At 32.5% G+C, this 21733-nt stretch overlaps 1 protein-coding gene across 1 annotated transcript in view; it reads right to left on the bottom strand.

The window, feature by feature from the left end:
- LOC132703016 (uncharacterized) overlaps positions 1–21733 on the bottom strand; it is a 116474-nt gene that overhangs the window by 14220 nt on the left and 80521 nt on the right. The window contains exons 4-9 of the mRNA XM_060672019.1: positions 20393–20534; positions 18551–18618; positions 15880–16131; positions 14002–14244; positions 3367–3598; positions 2063–2208 (exon numbers count right to left, since the gene is read on the bottom strand). Coding sequence (XP_060528002.1) covers positions 2063–2208; positions 3367–3598; positions 14002–14244; positions 15880–16131; positions 18551–18618; positions 20393–20534 — 1083 coding nt within the window. The remainder of the gene's footprint in view (positions 1–2062; positions 2209–3366; positions 3599–14001; positions 14245–15879; positions 16132–18550; positions 18619–20392; positions 20535–21733) is intronic.

The raw sequence follows: 21733 nt of genomic DNA, 5'->3' as shown, positions 1-21733 counted from the left end.
GAGGAAGTTTATGCTTTACAAAATACAATAAGGCGTTTAATAGAGTCAAGCATCACCAGCTAGTAGAAGTGTTAAATCAGAAAAACCTCGACTCGCGAGATATCAGGATCATTGCAAACCTTTACTTAAACCACAAGGCAACAGTAACAGTACAAAATGCTACGACTGACCCCATGATGTCAAACGGGACATAAGGCAGGGATGTGTCTTTTCGAAGCTTTTATACAAAATCTTCTCTGAAGATATATTCACCAGAGGCCGTGTATGATATTCGGGAGCTATCACTGCATCTGTTAAGACAATTAATAGCACGCTATGCAGACCACACTGTCCTTCTTGTTGAAAACATGCATTACTTACAAGAACTACTGAACAAGGTCGTCACTGCCACTGTGCATTTTGATTGGATACTTAACACAACATGATTATAATAAAAAACAACGCCCTGCAAACGGGAACTATTTGACATGTGGACCTACACACGAATGATCAAAATATCGTGGGTGAAGCACACGACCAAAGCAGAAATGCTTATAAGAATGAACAAATAATTAGATATGTTAAAGGAAGTGAAAAGAGGAGAGATCATCTGAGTCACATTACATAATGCGGGCTCCAAAATATGAGACACTTCGCTTGATAATCCAGGGGAAGATTGTGGGCAGAAGGTCAATTTGGAGAAGAAGAATAACATGGCTGCGAAATCAGCAATAATCGAACTTTCCAGAGCAGCAATTGTCAAGGTCAGGATTGCTACGATGTTAGCAAACTTACGATAGTGGAGAAGCAATATGAAGAAGAAGAAAGGCAATACATCGAACTGATCTTTTGAAACCATATTTTGGGTACTGTGTTTTCTCGTATTTAAATAAGTGTATTATTATCGACATTCCATCAGCTTGCGACACATATAAGCTATAAGAAATAGGCATTTAATCAATCTTCAGAATTGCTTCGGTGTCACTTTAATACTTATTTTTTTTGTTTCTAGCGTGCAAAATACTACACGCTATTTTGGTGAACTTTTTTTATGAGGCGTATCCGAGATTTTAGGGGCATTAAACTAGATAAAATCTTTCCATAAGATGTAGGCAGTTCTGTATTTTAGATACGAGATGCCTATTTAGAGCTAAACTGAAACTGTTTCAGTCCACCAACAGAATGATTGGCGAAACATCAGCAGGTTCGATTCATCCAGAAGATTTGTATATAATAATGTTTACCTAATTTCAATAATTTTTATTATTACTACGAATACTTTTGGTCCCACCAACGAGTCGTAAGAATTGAGTACATAATAAAGGATGAGACTAAAGGGGATAAAGTTTAACTGGGTTTTTTTAAACAGTCAAGACGTGTTTTTGCACGATTATTATTTGAAATGTAATTAAACTATGTCGAAAAACCGAAGCAATTCGTAAACTAAAGAATTGAAAAAAAAGTAGTTCATTTCAAAGAAGTTAAAGTAAAAGGGAAAAATACAAAATAGGTAAATGGAGGCCGGCTAAATAGATTGTATTATTGTCATCCCAATCTATTGCAAACATGTTTAGTCTTTTATTAGTTTTAATTAGTTAAAACATAATTATTAATGAAAAAATTAATGGTAATAATATAATGAAATACAAACTTAGCATTTTATTTTAGGATTTTAGGATTGGATTACGATAATGCGGTTTTCGCTGGGTTGTTTCGCCCTTTTTTGACCATTTGATGAGGTAAAAAGTCATATCCTTTCGCAGATTTCTTTTTCAAATTGTCACAAAAAAAAAAGAATGATAGCATAGGAAAAGTTCTTTTTAACGACTCCAAATCAAAGTAATTCCGAAAATAAATAACAATAGAGGACAAAAATCGTTAGTTGTATGAACCAAGAAACCGTTAATAAATATATCCAATGATAAAAAGAACATTCAAACAAAATCACTAAACCTCTTGTTTGTAGCGATTAGTTTCTTCCATTGCGCTCGACGCTAGCAATATTATTATTATTATTATTATCACACACGGTATATTCGATGAATATTTCGGCGCAAAGAAATACAGTAACAATAATACTTACTGACTAACGTGACGTATGGCAAATTGGTCCTGTTGAAAAAGGGCGGGCCGCAGGCGTCCTCCGGACGCTTCGCATGAGATCCAATTTGTATTTCTGCTACGTGGCTGTCCCTTCGATAAAAGGACATGCAAGTGAAGCCAGTTTGGCTGCAATCAACGAAAACCGGATTCGGTCAGTTTCGACGTATCGAGATGTATCCGAACAAAAACGTATTAGATATTTCAATTTTACGTGAACGGGAAAATTTTATTTGGGTATTTCCGGAAGATGAAATTACGGTCAGAAATTTTCCGAGTTTAACAATTTAAGGGGTCGCTTTTGCGTATGGCGATTGTCGATTACATCCCAAACTAAGAAAACGGTTCAAAAACTATTAAATCTGAAAAATTCAGCATTTTTCCTGCCTCCAAAGATTCTTTTATTATGATGTTGATAATTTTTTGGACAAAAATAATGTTCTTCTCGGTTGTCCATAAAAAAGGTAAGTGAAGTAAAAAAATGCCGACTTGGAGAACATGTTTTACCCAAAATAATAAAACAATGACAACTCGATGGCTGAAAACGCCCCCCGGAAGCGTAATCGCATTCTCGAATTTTAAACCCCTTTTTTTGAGAAATAATCTTATATTTTAAGTAACTATAGTTGGTATAAATTTGATTTATTTTAGTAGAATAGATTCTGTTCTATCTTAAGGGAAAGTGGTGTGGGTTGTAAGAACATTTTCGGAAATAAATATCTATAAGTTCAGAACGGTTGCACACATTTTGACAAACTCGTAGTTATTGATAAGAGCTTTTGTTACGCCATCAAAGCAGCCCTGAGCGGACAGATTTAGATTGCTTGCTTGTTTCGTCGCTAGAGGTCGTTTTACAAAAAAAAAATGCAACGATACTACTTTTATTGCAACAAAAGATAGCCTTGTGTTTTTAACGATTCGAAAATAAACGTAGTGATTCTTCTGCCATTCTAATCAGAGGTGCATTAATATCTCTACACGTTCTGAACTGTCTTAATATAGGGGACTGAAGAGGGTTGTTTGAAATTACATCAAAGTTTGCTATTTTTATTTTACACATTTTAAAGTGTTTTCCAAATCTTTAATTCTTTGTTTCATTTAGAACTGTAAGTTCTACATGTGGAAAAGGCATTTTTTCACATATAAAGCTTCCCAAAAGAAACTAGAAATAACTGCAATCTCAAGATGATTGACACATAACACAGTACCCACAATAATAAAGTATGACCGAAATATTATTTCGCAGGTATCCATTCATAAATAAACGTGCGAAAAATATAAGCTTACCAGCCCGTAGTGAAATGCGTCACCAACAGTACGTGATTGTGCCCATCGATGCGTCCAGCGGAGGGATATTTCACTTGCACGCATACAATTTTCATTTCGACTCCGCTCGAATTGCTTATCCTCAACGTCGAGTTCCTGTGATGAAAGCTGTAACTGACTGAGTAGTCTAGCGTGTGCCAGTGGGTGTAGCTCGCTATCCACATTGGAAATCGGCATTTATTTACAGCCGGGGCTGAGGAAAGGAACAATATAATAATATATTTTTAAAACATAACCTTAGCAACTGCAAAGTCGAAATTCATTGAGATAGGTATAGGGAATCTTACAGAAGACCTTCATCCAAAGATAATAAATGTGGTTAATTCTGGATGAGTAGATGGAAAAACTTTAACTCTAATCAGGAAATAATATGGTTCCATAATGCACGCCAAATTCAACTGAACTGAATTGAACAAATTTTTCAACATATTTTCCAGAGTGTAAGTGAGGAAAATATTCCATTATTCAGAGCCAAAAATTCAAAGGACAAATAATGCGGGTACACTTTCGTATATTAATTATATGCCATAGCAATTTTTGATTTTAAAAAAATATTTTTATTTCAATCTTACTGAATAAAATTCACTATCAGTAGCAATTTGACTGTAACATTACAAATGAATAAAGAATTCATGAAATTAATATGAAAATTATCATAACTAAAAACATATAATAATAAAATATAAAAAAATTATAAAGATTAGAAAACTGAAACTTCACAAGATGAAGAGGTTAATATATCGTTATACATTCATTTGAACAGTACTACAAAGAAAATAAAAAAATATATGTTATTAGTAAGTGTATGTATAGTTCATGCAGATAAAAAACAAAAAGCTCTAAATATGTACCGAATTTATTCTGACGCTTCAATCATGCATTGCTCAACGTTCTATGTGTATATTACTTTGTGTATTTATTGTTTGGTCCAGTTTTATATCCCAAATATATGAGTTAGTTCAGAAGCATTAAATTTATCGCTCCTCGTTACTCCTTCTAGACAAAATTGTAGGTAACTACCTATTTGATATCTTCGCACAGCTGCATGATTTTCGTTAGCCCAAGTTCAAGTTTCTATTTAAATAATTACTTTACCGAATTTTAGCAGAGTTCTGAAATTTCCAAGAAGTTCGCAATATTCGGAAGTAATATTTTAAATTATTAATATTAGTTTGCTTTAAGTGGCCAAAAGACGAGAAGAAATGATAATCCCATAGGATTATTTTTACTTTTAAAAAATTGGAGAGCGGACGATTTTAGCCATTAATTCTCCCATTTTTTATTTTAATTTTGGAATATATTAATTTCTTTTTTTTTTATTTCACCTGCTTTATGTTTAGGAAAAAATATTTTACTTCTTTTTAACATAAAGATAAACATCAATGTTGCTGAATGATTCCTAAATGCACTAGGAAAATGCTGAGTGCAAAATTGCTTGAATTATCTTCTTTATTTTATGTAAATTCCATGCAACTTGACTCTATATATCCTATTTCATCCGACCATTGCCGTTCTTAGCGGGGATGCAGAAATACAAATGGGCACCATACATCAGCTTTATATTAAAATATTTTTAATAATTCTCCTCCAATCTCAGGGCGAAAAAAGTTCTTTTTTAAAATAATTAATGCAAGAAATTAAATGTTAGAATTGTCGTACTTTTCATGTTCAATTCGGTATGCATTTACTTTGCTGTTAGTTTCAAGTTCTAAAGTCGGCAAATGAGCAATGAGATTTCATTTATAATTAAATGTTTTTATTTCCGCAGACAAGGAATATAATTTGGAAAAAAAACTCCAATATACATGCCTAACATTACAATAAAAGGCATATTTTTTATCAATTTTCAGACTTTAAATGGGAAATCAATATTTGCATTGGGCCACAACGTACTTTTATTGAGTTGAAATTGTTTATAACCGGTTTTATATGGCATCTACCGATAGGGTTTTATACCCGACGAAATCATGTTAAATAGGCGATAAATATTAAGTGTATTTATATAACAAAAAAATATGTCCCATAAAAAGCAGTTTTATGAACTGGCATACGAGGTAAAACAAAATGAAATGTATTGTCTACAAACATTTTGTGGGAAATTTTATTTTCCAAACACTCTCGACGATTACCACAATATTATGTAAAGCCTCAGTTTTGGATAGTTAAGTACACTAACTTATATTTCAGATTGATGTACTCGGAATGAAAACCTCTTTTTCAAACATAGCTATTTTGATACATTGGAAATGGTCCGGGGTACATTGAGATGGTATTAAATTATACACACAGTTCGAAGGAAATTTTGTACTAAAATTAAATAGCACACCGACTGCTTCATAAGAAAAAAAAGCAATTGTGAGGGATATCTTGATAAAGAAATTTTAATCACAAATGTACCGAAACCAAAAATCATGAAAGGGGTACATGTTTACAACTAAGATGTTGCGTCCCTTCAAAAAGAAAACTTTTGTAACCACTGGTTAAAAGCAGGAATTAGTAATAGATTTAAATCTTGTATGTATTTCAATTTACTTTTTGAAGAAATTCATTAGCATGGAAAAGTTTTAGGTTTAGGTTTAGGAAAACCAATTTGCTATTTAGTAAATAATTCAATGAAACAGAGCAGCTCAAATTAGATTTAATTTAGGTAGTGCAAAAAAAGTAAATCTAAACGAATTAGAGGTCTATCGACCAAGTTTTGTATGGTTTTCGTAAGCAAATGAAATACATTTATGAACAAATTACAATTATTTTCTAGCTGTAACCAAACTTATTCAAAAAATAGGTCAAAACTAGCACCGCTATTTATTTTTAAATTCGAGTCAGCCAATTGATCACCTAGACTCCTAGACCATGATTTTTTTTGGATAAATTGAAGAGGTATGCTTTTTGGGGGAAAGCATTCCATTTGGTAAACCTTTCAAATACAAAACAAAATATCATTGTCCAAATTGAAAATCAGACTATGAAATCGGAAATATTAGGAAACAGTGTAGAGTTATAAGGAACAATTTTTTACACATAGAACTTACCAGGAATAAACGAAATTAAACAATTACTAATAACTTAGCCTAAATATTGTGTAGTTCTGGGTACCATTTATGGATACTATGTTACCAAGTATATTATTTATACAAAAAATTAATAAGGTTATACAAAAATTTGAGACCCACTGCATAAAAGACCACCTTATGTGAAATCCTAAAAAAACTAGTAATTTAATTCATAGACCAAGATGATATAATTAAAAATTCGCATATGAAACTTATAGATACAGAAATTCAGTCTCAATTAAGGTGGTATAATCAAATAGCCCGTTTCAAAAAAAATTGAGGATTTTTTTTTGATATATTGAGTATATTCAGCACTAGAGCAGTAGACTGTATTATTGTTAAACAAGAAAAATAATTCGGTTAATATACAACTGAAAACCACTAAAGAAATTTTAATTCTGACACTGACTGACATTTACCTAAAACATTATTTTCTATACATGACAATAAGGAATACTTCCAAATAACATCTGACATTCATTCCTATTCGACAAGAAACAAAAAATGACATTCCGTTAAAAAAAAATAATTATTGCTTCTCATTCCTGGCAAACATACCATAACTTGCTTGAAATGGTAACAAAAAGCAATTCAAAAAATATTCAAGGCCTTTACTGACAACAAATGTTATTTGCAGCCTGTCTGATTACGAAAACCATATATGACACACTTTGCTTCTTCTTGGTTTGAAAACGTAATATTTATATTATTATTGAAAAATAGTCATTGCAATACAAATTGCTCCGAAATAAATATCTACTACTATTACAAAACTCAGTATATTCATGTATATTATGTAGTTTTCCTTATACATTAGTAAACCAATTGAACTTAACGAAAAGCTTTACTTAACGACAGCTCGTGAAGTAGACACAATTCGGGTCTAAATAAAATAAAACTGTGGTAACACTGGGCAAAAATTGCTGTAGCTTAAATTCTTTAAAAAGAAAGTATAAATATACCAGATTCCTTGCATTAAACTGTAAAGTCTAAGTAATCAAGTTTTTCATCAAGGTAGAGTAGATCTCTACCAATCCATATTCGTAAAATAACGGTAGACAGGGTAAAAATATTAAATACCACACATACGAAAACCTTATTCGTTTTCGTTGTTATCAAACAACAACTATCGGAGAGTATAATTTTGGTTATAATTAATAGTACCCCCATTACCCCAAGATTAAAAGGAAGTCGAGAAACGTTGAAGAAAAAGGTCTACCGTTTGTATAAATAAAACCAAGGGGCATTAATATGAGATAAAATAGAAGCTGACATGTTGTGTCTCCCTCTTTAGAGACATAAAGTGTACATCTATTTGCTGACTTGATAATCAAACGACCGAAACTTCTGGTAAACGTAGAACAGTAAAAACTGTGTCGTAAGAGTAGCTCTGCGGGACAGCTTGCCGGACCTGGCCATCACATTGCCAATCCTGTGTCTACCTAATACAGTTCCGACCACTTTCAAATGTTTCGCATACAGGCTATCTGTTTTCTACCGCAACCATTTTTCTTTCCAACTTTCCCTCAATTATTAGCGGGGTCACTTCATATTTGTCGTGCTAGAGTATGTGAATGTTTTCCTTACTTTTATTATTTATTGATTTTTGGGTCAACTGTTGAGATATAGGGTGGCAAATTTTTCCAAAAAAAAAAATTATTTTTAAATATTTGTGATACCATTTTAGATATTTCAATGAAATTTGGTACACATGTACTAGGTATTCAGAGGCATTAATTAGTGTACTACAATTTTTTAAAAATACACCAGTGGCGGGCGTATAGAATTTCACATGTTAATTTTCTGATTTCTATAAAAATAAAAATTATGCTTATACACAATATCGTTTATTTAACAGTATGTAGAGAAATTAGTTTTTTATTTTTAAGTGAAAACCGTGCGACGGATTAAAAAAAAATGAAGAGATCAAATCTGCTCATAAATGAATGCAGATGTCATTATTTTCTTTAAGGAAATGCTGCACTGCACTGCACTGCACTGGTTAAACAAAATATCTAGTTTTTAGTTATCAACTACTGTCCTTGAGAAAAAAAAAATAGAAGTCTATTCTTTTTAGTTTTACAGTTTTAAGGAAATAACTTAACATCCTAACAACAAGATAAATAACGATAAAAGATTTTTATTTTTAAAAAATCCTACTATTAATAATTTTTAGTCTGTGTATAGAATATTAGCAACCTTAGTAGAAAACAGAAACCAGATAAGTTGTTGAAAGTGTCTTCAACCTTGAAGGATAAACGCTTCAGCTCTTTTCCTCATATTGCCGCGCACTCTTTGAAGTATACCTTCAGCGTTTTTTATTAAAATGCAGGAAGCTCTTATTCAATCCTTCAGTTCCTCTACAGTGTTAACTGGGATGCGATAAAACAGACTTTTAGGATGCCCCCATAAGAAAAAGTCCAAGCTATTTAAATTTGAGGAGCTAGGGGTTGAGATCCGCCACAATCCACCCATCGGATATTAAATGTGTGATTTAAATATTCTCTCTCTGTTTCTAATTAAATATGGTACTTCTTCTAACAATATTGGCAAATTGTCTTCTAAAAACTGGCGATAATTACGGCCAATTAGCCTTTCTGACAGGAAAAAGGGTACGATTAATTAATTTCCAACTTTTCCAGACCCTTTTAAATGATTATTTACCCGCAAAGTACCTGCTTTAGTCAACCTTCTATGAACATTTAAAAATATTCGCCTAACTGGTAGGACTCTATTAGGAAAGCCCTTTTGATATAATCGCCTAGTTTCCGGCCCAGTGCCCAGTAATATTAACAATATTGTATGCAGAGAGGAAGTTTTTATTTTTATAAGCGAAAACCGTACATAGTAATGAAAAAAATTTAAAAATTAAATTTCTTTAGAAATTATTGGGGGTTGTAAGAATAATTTTTATTTTAAGAGAAACATGACATACCATCAATGTCTGCCAAAACAGAGGTGAAATTTCGTATGCTCGCCACTGATGTATTTTAAAAAATTTGTGGTAAATAATAATTCTTGATACATAATACACGTCTACCAAATATCAATAAAATATCTAAAGTGGTATTACAGACATTGAAAAAAAAATTTTTTTTAAACTTTACCTCCCCTTATCTCAAAAGTTAAAATGTGTAGGACATAAGTTCATATGAAGTGATGAAGTTTTCTTTGTAAAATGGACCCAAAAACCGCTCCCTTAATTATCGACCTTCAATTAGACAACACCCAATCTATGGCATGCACTTAATCTTTCGAGTACTTCAACGTTCGACATTCTCTCTGTCTCTCATCAGTCTCAGGCGCACATTTCGATTCAAGTACGGAATTATAATAGGACTTTTTTATTGCAGATAGATCACATATCCCTAAGTCGGCAAATAGGTCGCAGATATTTATTTTCTTTCTTCATGCACCACTGTTCCCTAATAAGTCTTCTTCCAATTCATTTTAGAAACCTCAGCGATAACATGTAAATATTTTCAGTTTATTCATTTCTTATTCTAATATATAAAGCTACCACTTTCTGGCCCTCTGGTCGGATTAGGTCGGAAAATGTTGCTTTTGGAACTGCTTAAATAAAATGGACTACGTAGCTTCTATATCACGATCCTTTGTATAGACCATTTAAAGGGAATTATTAACAGGGCCCCTTCTACCTCGGAACTTCAATTTCATTCATAACACGACGCAATTTTATGATGATTAAGAGTCTCAAACTTCCAAAATGTGCCCTGTGGAACTTTTAAAATCCGAACCGAATGATATTGCGGAAAAGTAAAGCAGAAGTTTGAGGGGAAGGCTGAGAGTGAAATTTTTTCACCCCGCCGTCACTTTTAAGATATAACGGTGACTCTGTGACGACGAAGAAGTAAGAAAGTGGTGCGTTGAATAGAAATACGCTGATATCGTGGTTATTTCAGGCCCGGAGCGTCTGGCTAAAATATTTAGTTGAACTTTTGGGTAACTCGTTCAACGGCGTATTCAAAGCTCGCTTAATACGGTTTGACCCGGATAGAGAATTGATATTTTTGAAAACGACCCGTTCTAAAAGCATTTGAAAATAAAACTCCGCTCTCCGGGTTTCGCCGTTGAATTTCCGATCGGTTTTCATCGCGTCGAAGTTTTGTTTGTTTAATCTCTGGTAAACTTATGATTACCTGCCGTTATTAGTCAAGCAGAATATTCCTACTAATAAAGCTTTCGCTCAATATTCGCTATACATACGATCGAACTATAAAGTGATTTACTATACCGCTTTTTTTTTATATTATATATTTATTATAAAATTGGAGTCTTCGGCGTTCAACCAATACGGCGAATTCTAATTGTGTTTAGCCATTCTGGTACTTTAAGTCCCCTCCGAGTTGGCACTTTTGTGGAAATTTCACCACTCTGACCCTCTTTGGTCGAATTAGTAGTAGAAAACTATCGTACCGTACCGTAACGTACCGGTTTTGCAAGATTTTGAACGTTGACACTGCTGGAGTAAACATTTCGTATCTTTTTCTTTTCCACATTTAGTGAAGCACTTCTTTTTTTGAGAGATTCGCATGGTGCATTCGTTTTTTACCTATTTTAGGTTTTAACTTTAAAGCTAATAAATACAGCTATGGGCATAGTAATAATATAAATATATAATCAAATATAATATTGATTACAGGTAATAATGGAGAACCCAAAGCTCTTAGTGATATTTATTCGCAAATTTGATCCTTACGAGCCAGGCAAGCATTTTCTAATTAAGATGAGAAGAGTTGAACACAGATTTTCGGATTTTAATATACCTGAAATAATGTTAATGGTTTCAAGGGAGTTTAATAAAGAGAAAAACTTCATCTAAACTACCCCGAATCTTGTTTTGACGTAATATATTGGTTTTTAATTGTTCAATGAAGTGAAAGGAATTAAGTACGAAAATATCAGTTTTAGTTAGTCTTTTTCGAACCTTTAAAGATTTTTAGAGATTCGAAAATGATTTGTTTATTAATAGTCTTATAGCAATTAACTGGGAGCTTTTATATTCTTTTGGTGATATAAACGTACTAGTTGCCTTTGTTACGAATAATATGAACTATTTATTTCATATTCATGCTCCATTAAAAACAGTTAGAATTAAGAACTAAGGCTTACCGAAAACCTTAAAATTTTAATATAACTTAAAAATACGTTACGTTTAAGATACATACGTCATAAGTCAGATATTGGTTTAAACGAGAATAGAGAATTACGAAATTTTCTGTGAGAGTCGAGAAAAGGGCAAGTGCATTTGAGGCTGATCCTAAAAATTTTTGGCGTATTTTGAAGAGACTTCAAGTGAACAGTAATCCTACTTTAGTGTTCGAAAACGATTTAGACCAACCTAATAGTTTTAATGTTGCTTTTACTTTTTTTGGAGCTGTTGGTGGTATGGATCCAGAGTTTACATCTACAAATTATATTATTAACAATTTGGTCCTAATTCATTCAAGTTTACCCGGAGGAAATTAATAAAACTGTGACTAATATTATAACTAACGCTCATGGCTCAGACAATATTGATATAAAAATAATTATTTTGATTACTCGGTGGATCATATCACTTTCCTTGTCAACAAGTGTCTGCTGACCGGGGTTTTTCCGGACTCTTGGAAGCAAGCTGAAGTTATACCCGTTCCAAAGAAAGAGTGCTCAAGTGACATTAACGATTTTAGACCAATCAGTTGGTTGCCAACCATCTCAAAATTTATTGAAAAAATTGCAGCTAACAAACTTCGTCAGTTTCTATGCGATAACAAAATCCTCCCAGACACTCAATCTGGTTTCGACCTTTTCACAGAACCCTTGCTGCCTTGCTTCATGTTACTGATGATTTATTGAGAGCAGCGGATTCTAAATTAAACCCTTGTCTCATACTCTTGGACTATAGCAAAGCGTTCGATACCTCGGATCATCTCCTTCTCCTAGCTAAACTGAAATTCTTCGGGATAAAAGGTACTTCTCTTTCATTTTTTTTTAAATTTCTTGGTCAGAGATACCAAATGGTAGTTATAGGAAAGACCCATTCAGATGCCAATGCTTTGGAAAGGGGTAATCCCCAGGGGAGTTTTCTGGGACCTATTCTAAAAAGAGCTATATAAAAATGCAGCTCAAATCTCTACTTTCCTTAAATTTTGTAAATCTGATCAATACGGCGATGATACTCAGTTATATTTATCTTTTGTTGTTAGTGAAGCTTTAAATGCCGCTACTAAAATAAATTTACATCTAAAAATAATTTCGGAGGTATCTGCGACTCACAACATCTTACTGAATACTATCAAAAGGCAGATGTTATTATTTGGAAATATAATGAATGGAAGGATATATATGGAAGATTACGCCAAATGGTGGGTTTATCTCTCCTTCTTCAGACGGATGTAAACATTTTGGATTATGGTTTGAAGGTGGCGGATTTCTAAGCATGTTGGCTCGGTGTTACAAAAATCCTTCTATAAGTTTGTATATTCATAAACATTTTCTCAATAAAGAAATCGAACTTAAACTCTGTGATATGTTGGTTTTATCCCATGTCGCTTATTGCAGTATCGTCTACTGCCCAGCTATACTTAATCGAGATAAGGAGAGACTCCAGCGACTTCAGAATGCTTGTATTCGTTTTAGTTACTCCAACAAGACTCCGTCGTACTTGTTACATAAACTTTGCAGAGAAAATGACATTCATAATCGAGGCACCAGTCACTGTTTAAGATATTGTGTTCCTAGGTACACTTCGGTAACTTTCCAGAGACTTTTTAGCTATATCGCAGTTAAATTATTTAATGCAATTCCTTATGTTATAACATCCTTCCCCACAATAAAGTCCTTCAAAAGAGCGTTCATATTGTTTGTTAGGTCTGCCAGCATCTAGCAAAAGCGCATGAGTCTATGACGTGCGTCTATTTGTTGTATTTACGATGTATATGTTCTTGGGGTTACATGGAAAAGCGCAAATTGCGAATGTCGCCGCTATTGAATTGTTACTTATATTTAATAATTTGATTTTCAATAAAGACAGTTTACTATTATTATTATTATTATAGAAGCTAGATATTACCTATGCTAGAGAATAAGTCGAGGAACCAGATATACTAACAATAGCTGGAAGGGGTAATCCTGGTCTGTAAATCCTAGGGGTACCAATTATGTTCACTGATTCTAATAAAGAAGAAAATTTAATAGTAGATTTAAGGTTGCGATTCATAAATGAATGCACCGCAGTATTAGTTAAACTCTTGAGAGATCAATAGGATGATTGGCGAAACGTCAGCAAGTTTGACTCACTCACTTTTTTTTCTTTGTTTAAGTGAAAATTGTACGTGTACCTTTCTAATCTTTATTTTTTCATTACTTGTATATTTTTACTTGTTTTTGAAGGGTTCGGCACTACGTAAATATCTAAATCTCCATGATTGACTTCAACGGTCTCTTTTAGGTTTATGGCTAAAACTACCAAGAAATCAATATGAGACAATTTAAAATACCAAAACTAGTGGTTGTTAATATATGTATTGTGGTCGTTTACCTCGTTTTAGGGTCATCGTTCTGCTACCTTCGGTTGCGCTGAATAAGCCGTTGCAGGTCGCGTCTCCGCTCTGAGCAACTCTGTAGTCGACTCCGTCGATATTTTCGGAAGATGATGGCGCCTTTTCGTAGACGAAGCATCGGAACCGATCCTCGTTGGATGTGGCGTGGCTGTGATGTACTCTGCCCACGAGATATCTGGAGCTGCCTTCCTTCCACACGGCAAGGCATTGGAGTTCTTCCACTGCACAAGTCACCGATATGTTATTGAATGGAATAGAACAAAAATTTAATATTATTGTATAGGATTAAGGCAAGTCAAAAACACCAATATGCCCCCAAAATAAAGCAACAACGTGAATAAGATGATAACTGTCGGCATTGTTGAGATGTCCTTTTTTCAAAAGCGGTAAAATTATTAATTTTGAATTTACAGAGGGAAAACACCCGTGAGAAAACTTTAATTAATCTATGAAGTAAACGGTGTTAGTTATTAAAAGGTTAATAAAGTTTGCTAAAATTTTGAAATTTGAATAGAAAATATCAGTTGATGGTAAAGTTGGAAATGATACTATCGAAACGGAGGTTTCCCTAACTGATCATTCCCTCCGCAAAGTTTGCAAAAAATGAATAATTTTGATCCGCAGAGCTACCTTATTTTTTTGCATTCAGTAGATAAGAATCATATCATGCTAGATATTATATTGTTTAGACAGCAATTTAGCGAACTATTATTTATACCGGGGACGTTCAGTTTCTATTAAAAATTGTAACCATCCAAGCTGTTGTTTTGTGCATCATAAGTCCTCCGTGAACCAATCTACTTCAAAACCTGCATGAAGTTTGTTCTTCGGCAGAAGTGGAAATACACATATTAGTTTAAACGTTTGTCAAATTGATTTGTAGGTAGTACTTCTTACAAATAACGATTATTGGCCAAATGTTATTTCTTATTTTTGTGAAAGCATTTGATCAATGTTGTTTATTTTTTGAAAATCTTGACCTGCGTCAATGAGATAAGAGCTCCGCATTAAAGTGATGAAAATTTTATACTTCAATACATACAATTCGTACATGATTAATATCATGTACTTGCAAAAGCACTAGACGTTTTCCTCTGTTATCACTGCTACTTCACTCAGTTTTGAAGAAAAATTATTACACTGGATTTACATTTTGTAAAACCGATTGTTGAATAAAACTATATGAACCGAATTTGTTCGCTGCTTATGGGTCTATATATAATCCCAGAAAGAAAAAATAAAATAAAAATCCAAAAGTACAAGTCCGTTAATGTTTGATATTATAGACACACTATTGACCAGCCAACAGCGTTGACTGACTAAACAAGATACTGAATCCTGAATCAATCTTAGAATGACACATATCCCTTATAACTGAAAAATATTAAGAGGCTGAAACCAAGCAATTGGTAGATTTTTGTTGAGATATTATTCATTTGAAAAAGATCCAAGGCGGCTTTAGCTGTGAAAGAAATAACAGTACAGCGTATTTATTTTTTGGGCAACAGAAAATGCAACAGACTTAGTGAACTAGATATGCATAAAATTAACATTAAGCAAGTCAAACAAACAATAAAAATCCAATCCAGGTATTCTGCTTTCCTATCATTCTTATGATTTCAATTTCTTTTAATTTAAATTTAATTATAACAATTATCTAAAGATTTATTAGCTAGACGAAAGACTTAATGAAGATCAAAATATGACGCACTTATTTTAAAATAAAAAGTAAATGAAACTAATAAATACAAAAAATAAGATGTACAAGGCCTATACAACAATAATAATAATCGTCAACACATCAATTTGACTTGTAACATATTTGTTTAACTACTACATAAACACAGATCGCTCACCTGTACTTTCAGAGCCGTGGACGTCGGGACAAGCTTGGTAACTTAATAACAATTTACTATCTTCCGTGCAAGTATCGATACTGGACACGGGGGAGCGACATTCTCCATGTCCTCTGTTATACGTGAAGGTAAATGGTCCCCTGAAGGGACAGGGCACGGGAGCCGCGTTTTCTCTAAACATGGAATATAGCAGAGCGTCCCCAGTTATCAGACTACAGAGCGTTGGCAACGAGTCTCTGTTATGGCAAAAAGCTGCAACACAAAATTCTATTCAGCATCGAAAATAAAGGAATTACAACTTGAGATTAGCAGCATTCTTGGTGGGATAACGTTTATCGTATCATTTTATTGCATCGTTGAAGGGACAATGAATAGTAAAAAATGACAAAAATATTTTAGGATTATGAGGAATTTTTCCACAAAAAAATTACTTACCAATGACTTAATCACATTTTTCCTTTATTGTAATACATTTTTTAACCATAACACAATTTATACAACAGAATACCTACTTAAAATATTAACAGTTGATAACATACTCAAAAGACGGTTTTTAGGAAGAAATAGTTAATAAAACAAATCCAGAAAAAAATATATAAAACTCAGATTTTTGTATATATTCTTTTCAAATTTTCTGCTATTCGTTGTACGTTCTTGTCCATCTGAATATTTTTCAGCAAATATCAATAAGTTTCCGATAAAATTTGCTTCGTTGTAACTTAAAAATAATTTAATAACTTTTTTGTTAATAAGTTAATTGCCGAACATAATTTATAAGATTTTTAAAAAATGTTCAAAAGAGGGTAAATAGTAGTATCTAATCAATCGCTTTTTATTCTGCTATGCATTTTTACAATGTAAACACGTTTCGTTTCTAAAATTTCGAAATTGACAACTTTTTACATTATAGATAAAACTTTAATTTAAAGCTGGTCAATTAAAAATTAAATCGATGCTATTAAATTATTTTTCTGCTTTTGTTGTTGGGGAACGTCTCATGCAGCGAAAATTATTTAAATGATTGAATATTAAAAATACATTTTTTTATTGCTGGGTAATCGATAATATAAAACTTTTTAATTCGGCAATCATTACGAACGTTTTGGCCAAAAACAATTGGCCACCTTCAAATATATATTGTATATAAAGGAATTAAAAGAAAGATACATATTTCAGGCAGGTAACAAGCTATATGTTCATCTTGAATTTATTTTAATTTTACGTTGTATTTCAGTAAACTATTATGTAGTCTTTGCCCCTCGATTGACTTGGCTTTCTTTCGTTATCTGACTTTTATGAAAAATTATCAATATAATAAAAAATATATCTCTTCTTACAGTTCCTTTATGTACAGGGTGTGTCACATAAGATAACCCATATACATTTCTTAAAATCTGTAGTTTTCCAGAATACAACAGATCTTTGGATTTAAGGAAGTTTGTAGATTATTTAATTATTGATTCTACGGGGTGCCCCAATCCGTCGATATCGACATCAACTTTACCATCTTGGTACAACCTAAATTGTATTATATTATTGGATTTACAGGTAAAAACAAAACACGGTTTGAGATTATGTGACCTGTTATTGAGAAATCACCCTATATACAAACAAGACTTAAATTTAATGAATTTTTCTAAATTTGTAAATACCAAGATCTCGTTTTTTAAATGGCATGCCCTCTATATTTTGGAATAGCGAATGTCTTATTTGGAGTATTCTAATTTTTTTACTCATTCGTGTTGATATTTTTCTAAGACAAAAACTATGACAATATCGTAAACCAAAATAGTTTTATTTAGAATAATTCACGGAACTATTTTATTTTACATCTAGAAGATTCAAAGGACGAATAATAATTATTTCTATGTTTGTTACCCTATTTTTTATAGTTATCCATAAGAAAAAAAAAATGCAGTCAGATCAGGACTCCTTGAGGACCGCGCAGCATATGTCCTATATGCAATGTTGAGTACAATGATATGGACCATCACCTTGAAAAACAATTTGGCGGAAGTCTATTTATTTCAGCTTTGATTTGATTTTTGATCAAATTAAAATACCTCTTCTGTCAGCGCCTCATCATAAAAAATACGACCCACCTATTCGGTCCCTTATTATTGCACACCAAATATTAAACATTAAATATAATACAATACAAAAAACTATAACGGGTTTTGAGAAAAGTATCTGGATCACCTTACGTGAGACACTCTCTGAAGATGGTTTATTCTTTTTGAAAATAAATAAGAACTAAAAGTTCAGATTTTCACGAAATTATACATTATGACCTGACAATTGTTTCGACAACACCGTGTCTTTGTCAAGTGATAAAGACACGGTGTTGTCGAAACAATTGTCATGTCATAATACATAATTTCGTGAAAATCTGAACTTTTAGTTCTTATTTATTTTGATAAATGGATTTTCATCAAGTAAAAGCCAGCTCAGTTCAATTATTCTTTTTGGCTGGATAATCGGTTTTATTTTACTGAATAAACCAAATTTGTGTGACTTAATAACTAAGAGAGTTTCATTTGATTTGATTATAGAATGATGTAAAAAAATAAACAGAAATAATAGTAAAAATAATGACAGAAAAAAATTAGCTGGAGGTTGCTCAGATTACCTAGATACGTTTAATTGGATGGTCTAGAACAGTGCTACTCACTTTCTTTGTACTGCAGGACATTCGCGTGCTTTTCGTGAATGACAACACAACGGTAACAGGCCCTTTTACTGAAACAAAGCGGAAACGCATTTAATTTTGGAAAGCCTTTTAGTTTAATCCTTAATTTTCATCAAGGAAAGCATCGTCGCTGATCTGTTTGGTTATTAAAGACCCCAACGACGACACCAATTTTATCATCCCTCTAAAAACAAAAAATAAATTTGCTGATTTTTTACAACTTGATTCAAAAAATATGTCCTTATTTTTTGTTTTTGTATTACAGCTTGAGAATAAATCTCAATTGAGAATAGAAAATTGATTTGCGGCCATAAAAGATTGTGGGCAATTTTTTAAATGGAATGCCATGCCCTACATAGACGTTTTCAGATTCCATAAAAAAAATCTAAAACTTCTTATGTAACTGTAACTCTAACTATAAATATGATTGCTCTATTGAGCTATTTAAGGGATTCAAATAAAAATTGAAAATTTGTTTACTTCTTGCCAATACACCGCAGTATAATATTATGATATTAGATTGGAGCTATAGCTGACGTATTACCTTTCTGAAATGACGTCACAATGATTTCAAATGACGTATTTATATTATTAAGATTTTAACAGTGGTCCCTAACCTAAAGGAATACGGTGATATTTATGATTGTTGTATGACTAAGTTGTGTTGCATTTGAAGAACATTATCAATTTGCGGAAGAATTCCATTTTTAGCTTGATCTATCTTGATCTTGATCTTGATCATCTTACAAAAATTTATAAAGACTCGCAACAAATCAATGTCAATTTGGATGAATATATTCGGAAAACATAAAACCAAAACCAATGATTTTTTTCATTTTTTTGTCTTTGACAGTTGACAAATTAAACAAAAATAATCAAGTTCAGAAAGGTAATGCGCCACCTATATCTGAAACAAAATTGTGCACATTTTCCAGAATATACAGGGTGGCCAACCACATTCGCCTCGATTTCTGTACGAGAAATGAAAAGTTGGGCTTAAATTTTCATAATTCATAATTCAAAAATTCAAAATTCAAAATATGGTGCATATCAAATTTAGTAAATTTTGAGAAATTAAGAAATGCAATTTAAAATTTGTTTACACTCTGCAACATGTACCGAGTTGCTCATAATTAAATTTATTGCTTAGCTGAACAGTTTTACTTCAATATTTTACAGAGTGGTGAAAAAAATGCTCCAAAGTTTGGGCACACATTTTGTTCAATAACTTCTGAAATATCTATGGAGCATCCAGCATGTAGTGGCCAATTTTGATGCAAAATTAGATTCTCTCTAAAAGCGTATTAATGTTCCTTAACCTCCTGTGCTTTTTTTTAAAAAAGGCGTTTTTCTATTTTACCAACGACTTCTTTAACTTCAAAATAGAAGACACTACTATTTTTCAATAATTTTAGATGATGATGATTACTACCTTGAAAGAAAAATGATATGACAGTGACACTACTTGTTAACCTAAACACTCTCATTGTTTCAAGTGGTTTAAATTTACTATCATTGCGAGAATATATAGGGTGAACCATTTGAGCCGAGTATGCCACTGAATTTTCCGTAAAAAACGTTATCCAATAGCTCTAAAATAACCGAGACACGATGGGTGTCCTACTACTAATAGGCGAGTTGCCTCCTAAACCCCTGGAAAAATGGACGCCCGGTACAAGCTAATCAGAAATGGCACTAATTTTTTAAAAAATAAAGTAATGTCACTTTTCATGTTCATGATGTTCAACAATCTCATATTAAGTGGCGTGTTCGAACAATTTTAATACAGAATATTAAATAACTATCAGTAACGATCGCACTTACTCGTCAACTAACAAAAACTTATCTCCTTCCGACCCTAAACATCGACCTTTACTGCTTAGACGTGGTCCTTCAATTAAGATGGATTGTCGAACTCCTGACTGAAACCATGTCCCTTCCCAGCGTTCCGGAAAGTAACAAGTTCCTGAAAATAAAAGGAAAATGTAATATGGTTTTTTTATAGATTTCCTAAATCTAGGTAAACTGTTACGAAAGCGAGAAAGACCACTTAATAGTGGTCTAATTTTATAATTTTGTTAACTAAAAACGTTATCTGATAAGAAATTAGAAGATGTATCATGTATATAATTAATGGTATCCAGAATTCAACAACTATACTCCAATATATCAGAAAGAAAGCAGCACCGATAAGCTCCAACGTTTTGCAAAAAAAATACGATCCAATAAAAAATTGTCTAAAAATCAAAAACACGTATTCTTGAAATGCGGGAGTAAAAATGAATCAGGGAGAAACGATTGGAAAATTGCCAAATTTCTTACCGGCATTTCCACCAATAAAGGCGTGTAATTTTATCCCATCTTCCATAGTATATTATGATAGTCAACTGACCAAAACAAACGTGCAGTTTCAAATTATCCTTTTAAAAATAATTACAACAGAGAATAGTGGTCCAATAACTAATGCCACTCTTACCATTTCATTATCGTATCGGTTCCAAGATATCCAATATTTATTATCAACTCTAATAAAATGAATATAAGAAATGTTGGAGTTGAAATTGAAACCGGATTGATAGGTTTACTATTTGCTAATTTTCATTTAAGTAGGAAGAAGCATTTAATCTGTTCGGTAAAATAAAATCACCTGTTAACATTATGTTGAAAGATAGTTATTCGATCAACCCTCATAACTCCAAAACTGGCAAATAACGGCGAATCTTTTTCTTTCCATAGTAATTTGTAGAACCACGTCAATGTGAAGGGAAACATCAAATCAGTTAACTTTTAGGAATATTGCAAATATCTACTAGGAATCTTAATACTATTTCAGGATTTTCCTCAATTCTATTTAGCGCTTTCACATAAACATAAAGTACCATACTACGTGATGGGGTTGTATGACAACACAAATATCAAACTGACAACAAAATAAAAACTTTATCATGTTTCAAGGCCTTCTTTTCAATTTTTAATGAATAAATCAGTTGGGCAGTGCATTTTTTAAGTCAATTTTGCTCGAAAATGGTTGACCCCAGCAATATCAAACAAGCATGGCTTATTATGATAAGAACACGACATTTCCAATTTTCTAAGGAAAAAGTCTAAAAGTCGAATCACAAAAGAGTTATTGCAGTTTTTGTCACCTGCAACCCTCAAAGTTAT

This window comes from Cylas formicarius, unplaced genomic scaffold, assembly GCF_029955315.1.
Source record: "Cylas formicarius isolate icCylForm1 unplaced genomic scaffold, icCylForm1.1 PGA_scaffold_6__28_contigs__length_40554024, whole genome shotgun sequence".
In the NCBI taxonomy this organism is placed as follows: Eukaryota; Metazoa; Arthropoda; class Insecta; order Coleoptera; family Brentidae; genus Cylas; species Cylas formicarius.
Note: the sequence above shows the minus strand (reverse complement) of the source record. Positions and strands in the feature narration are given on the sequence as shown.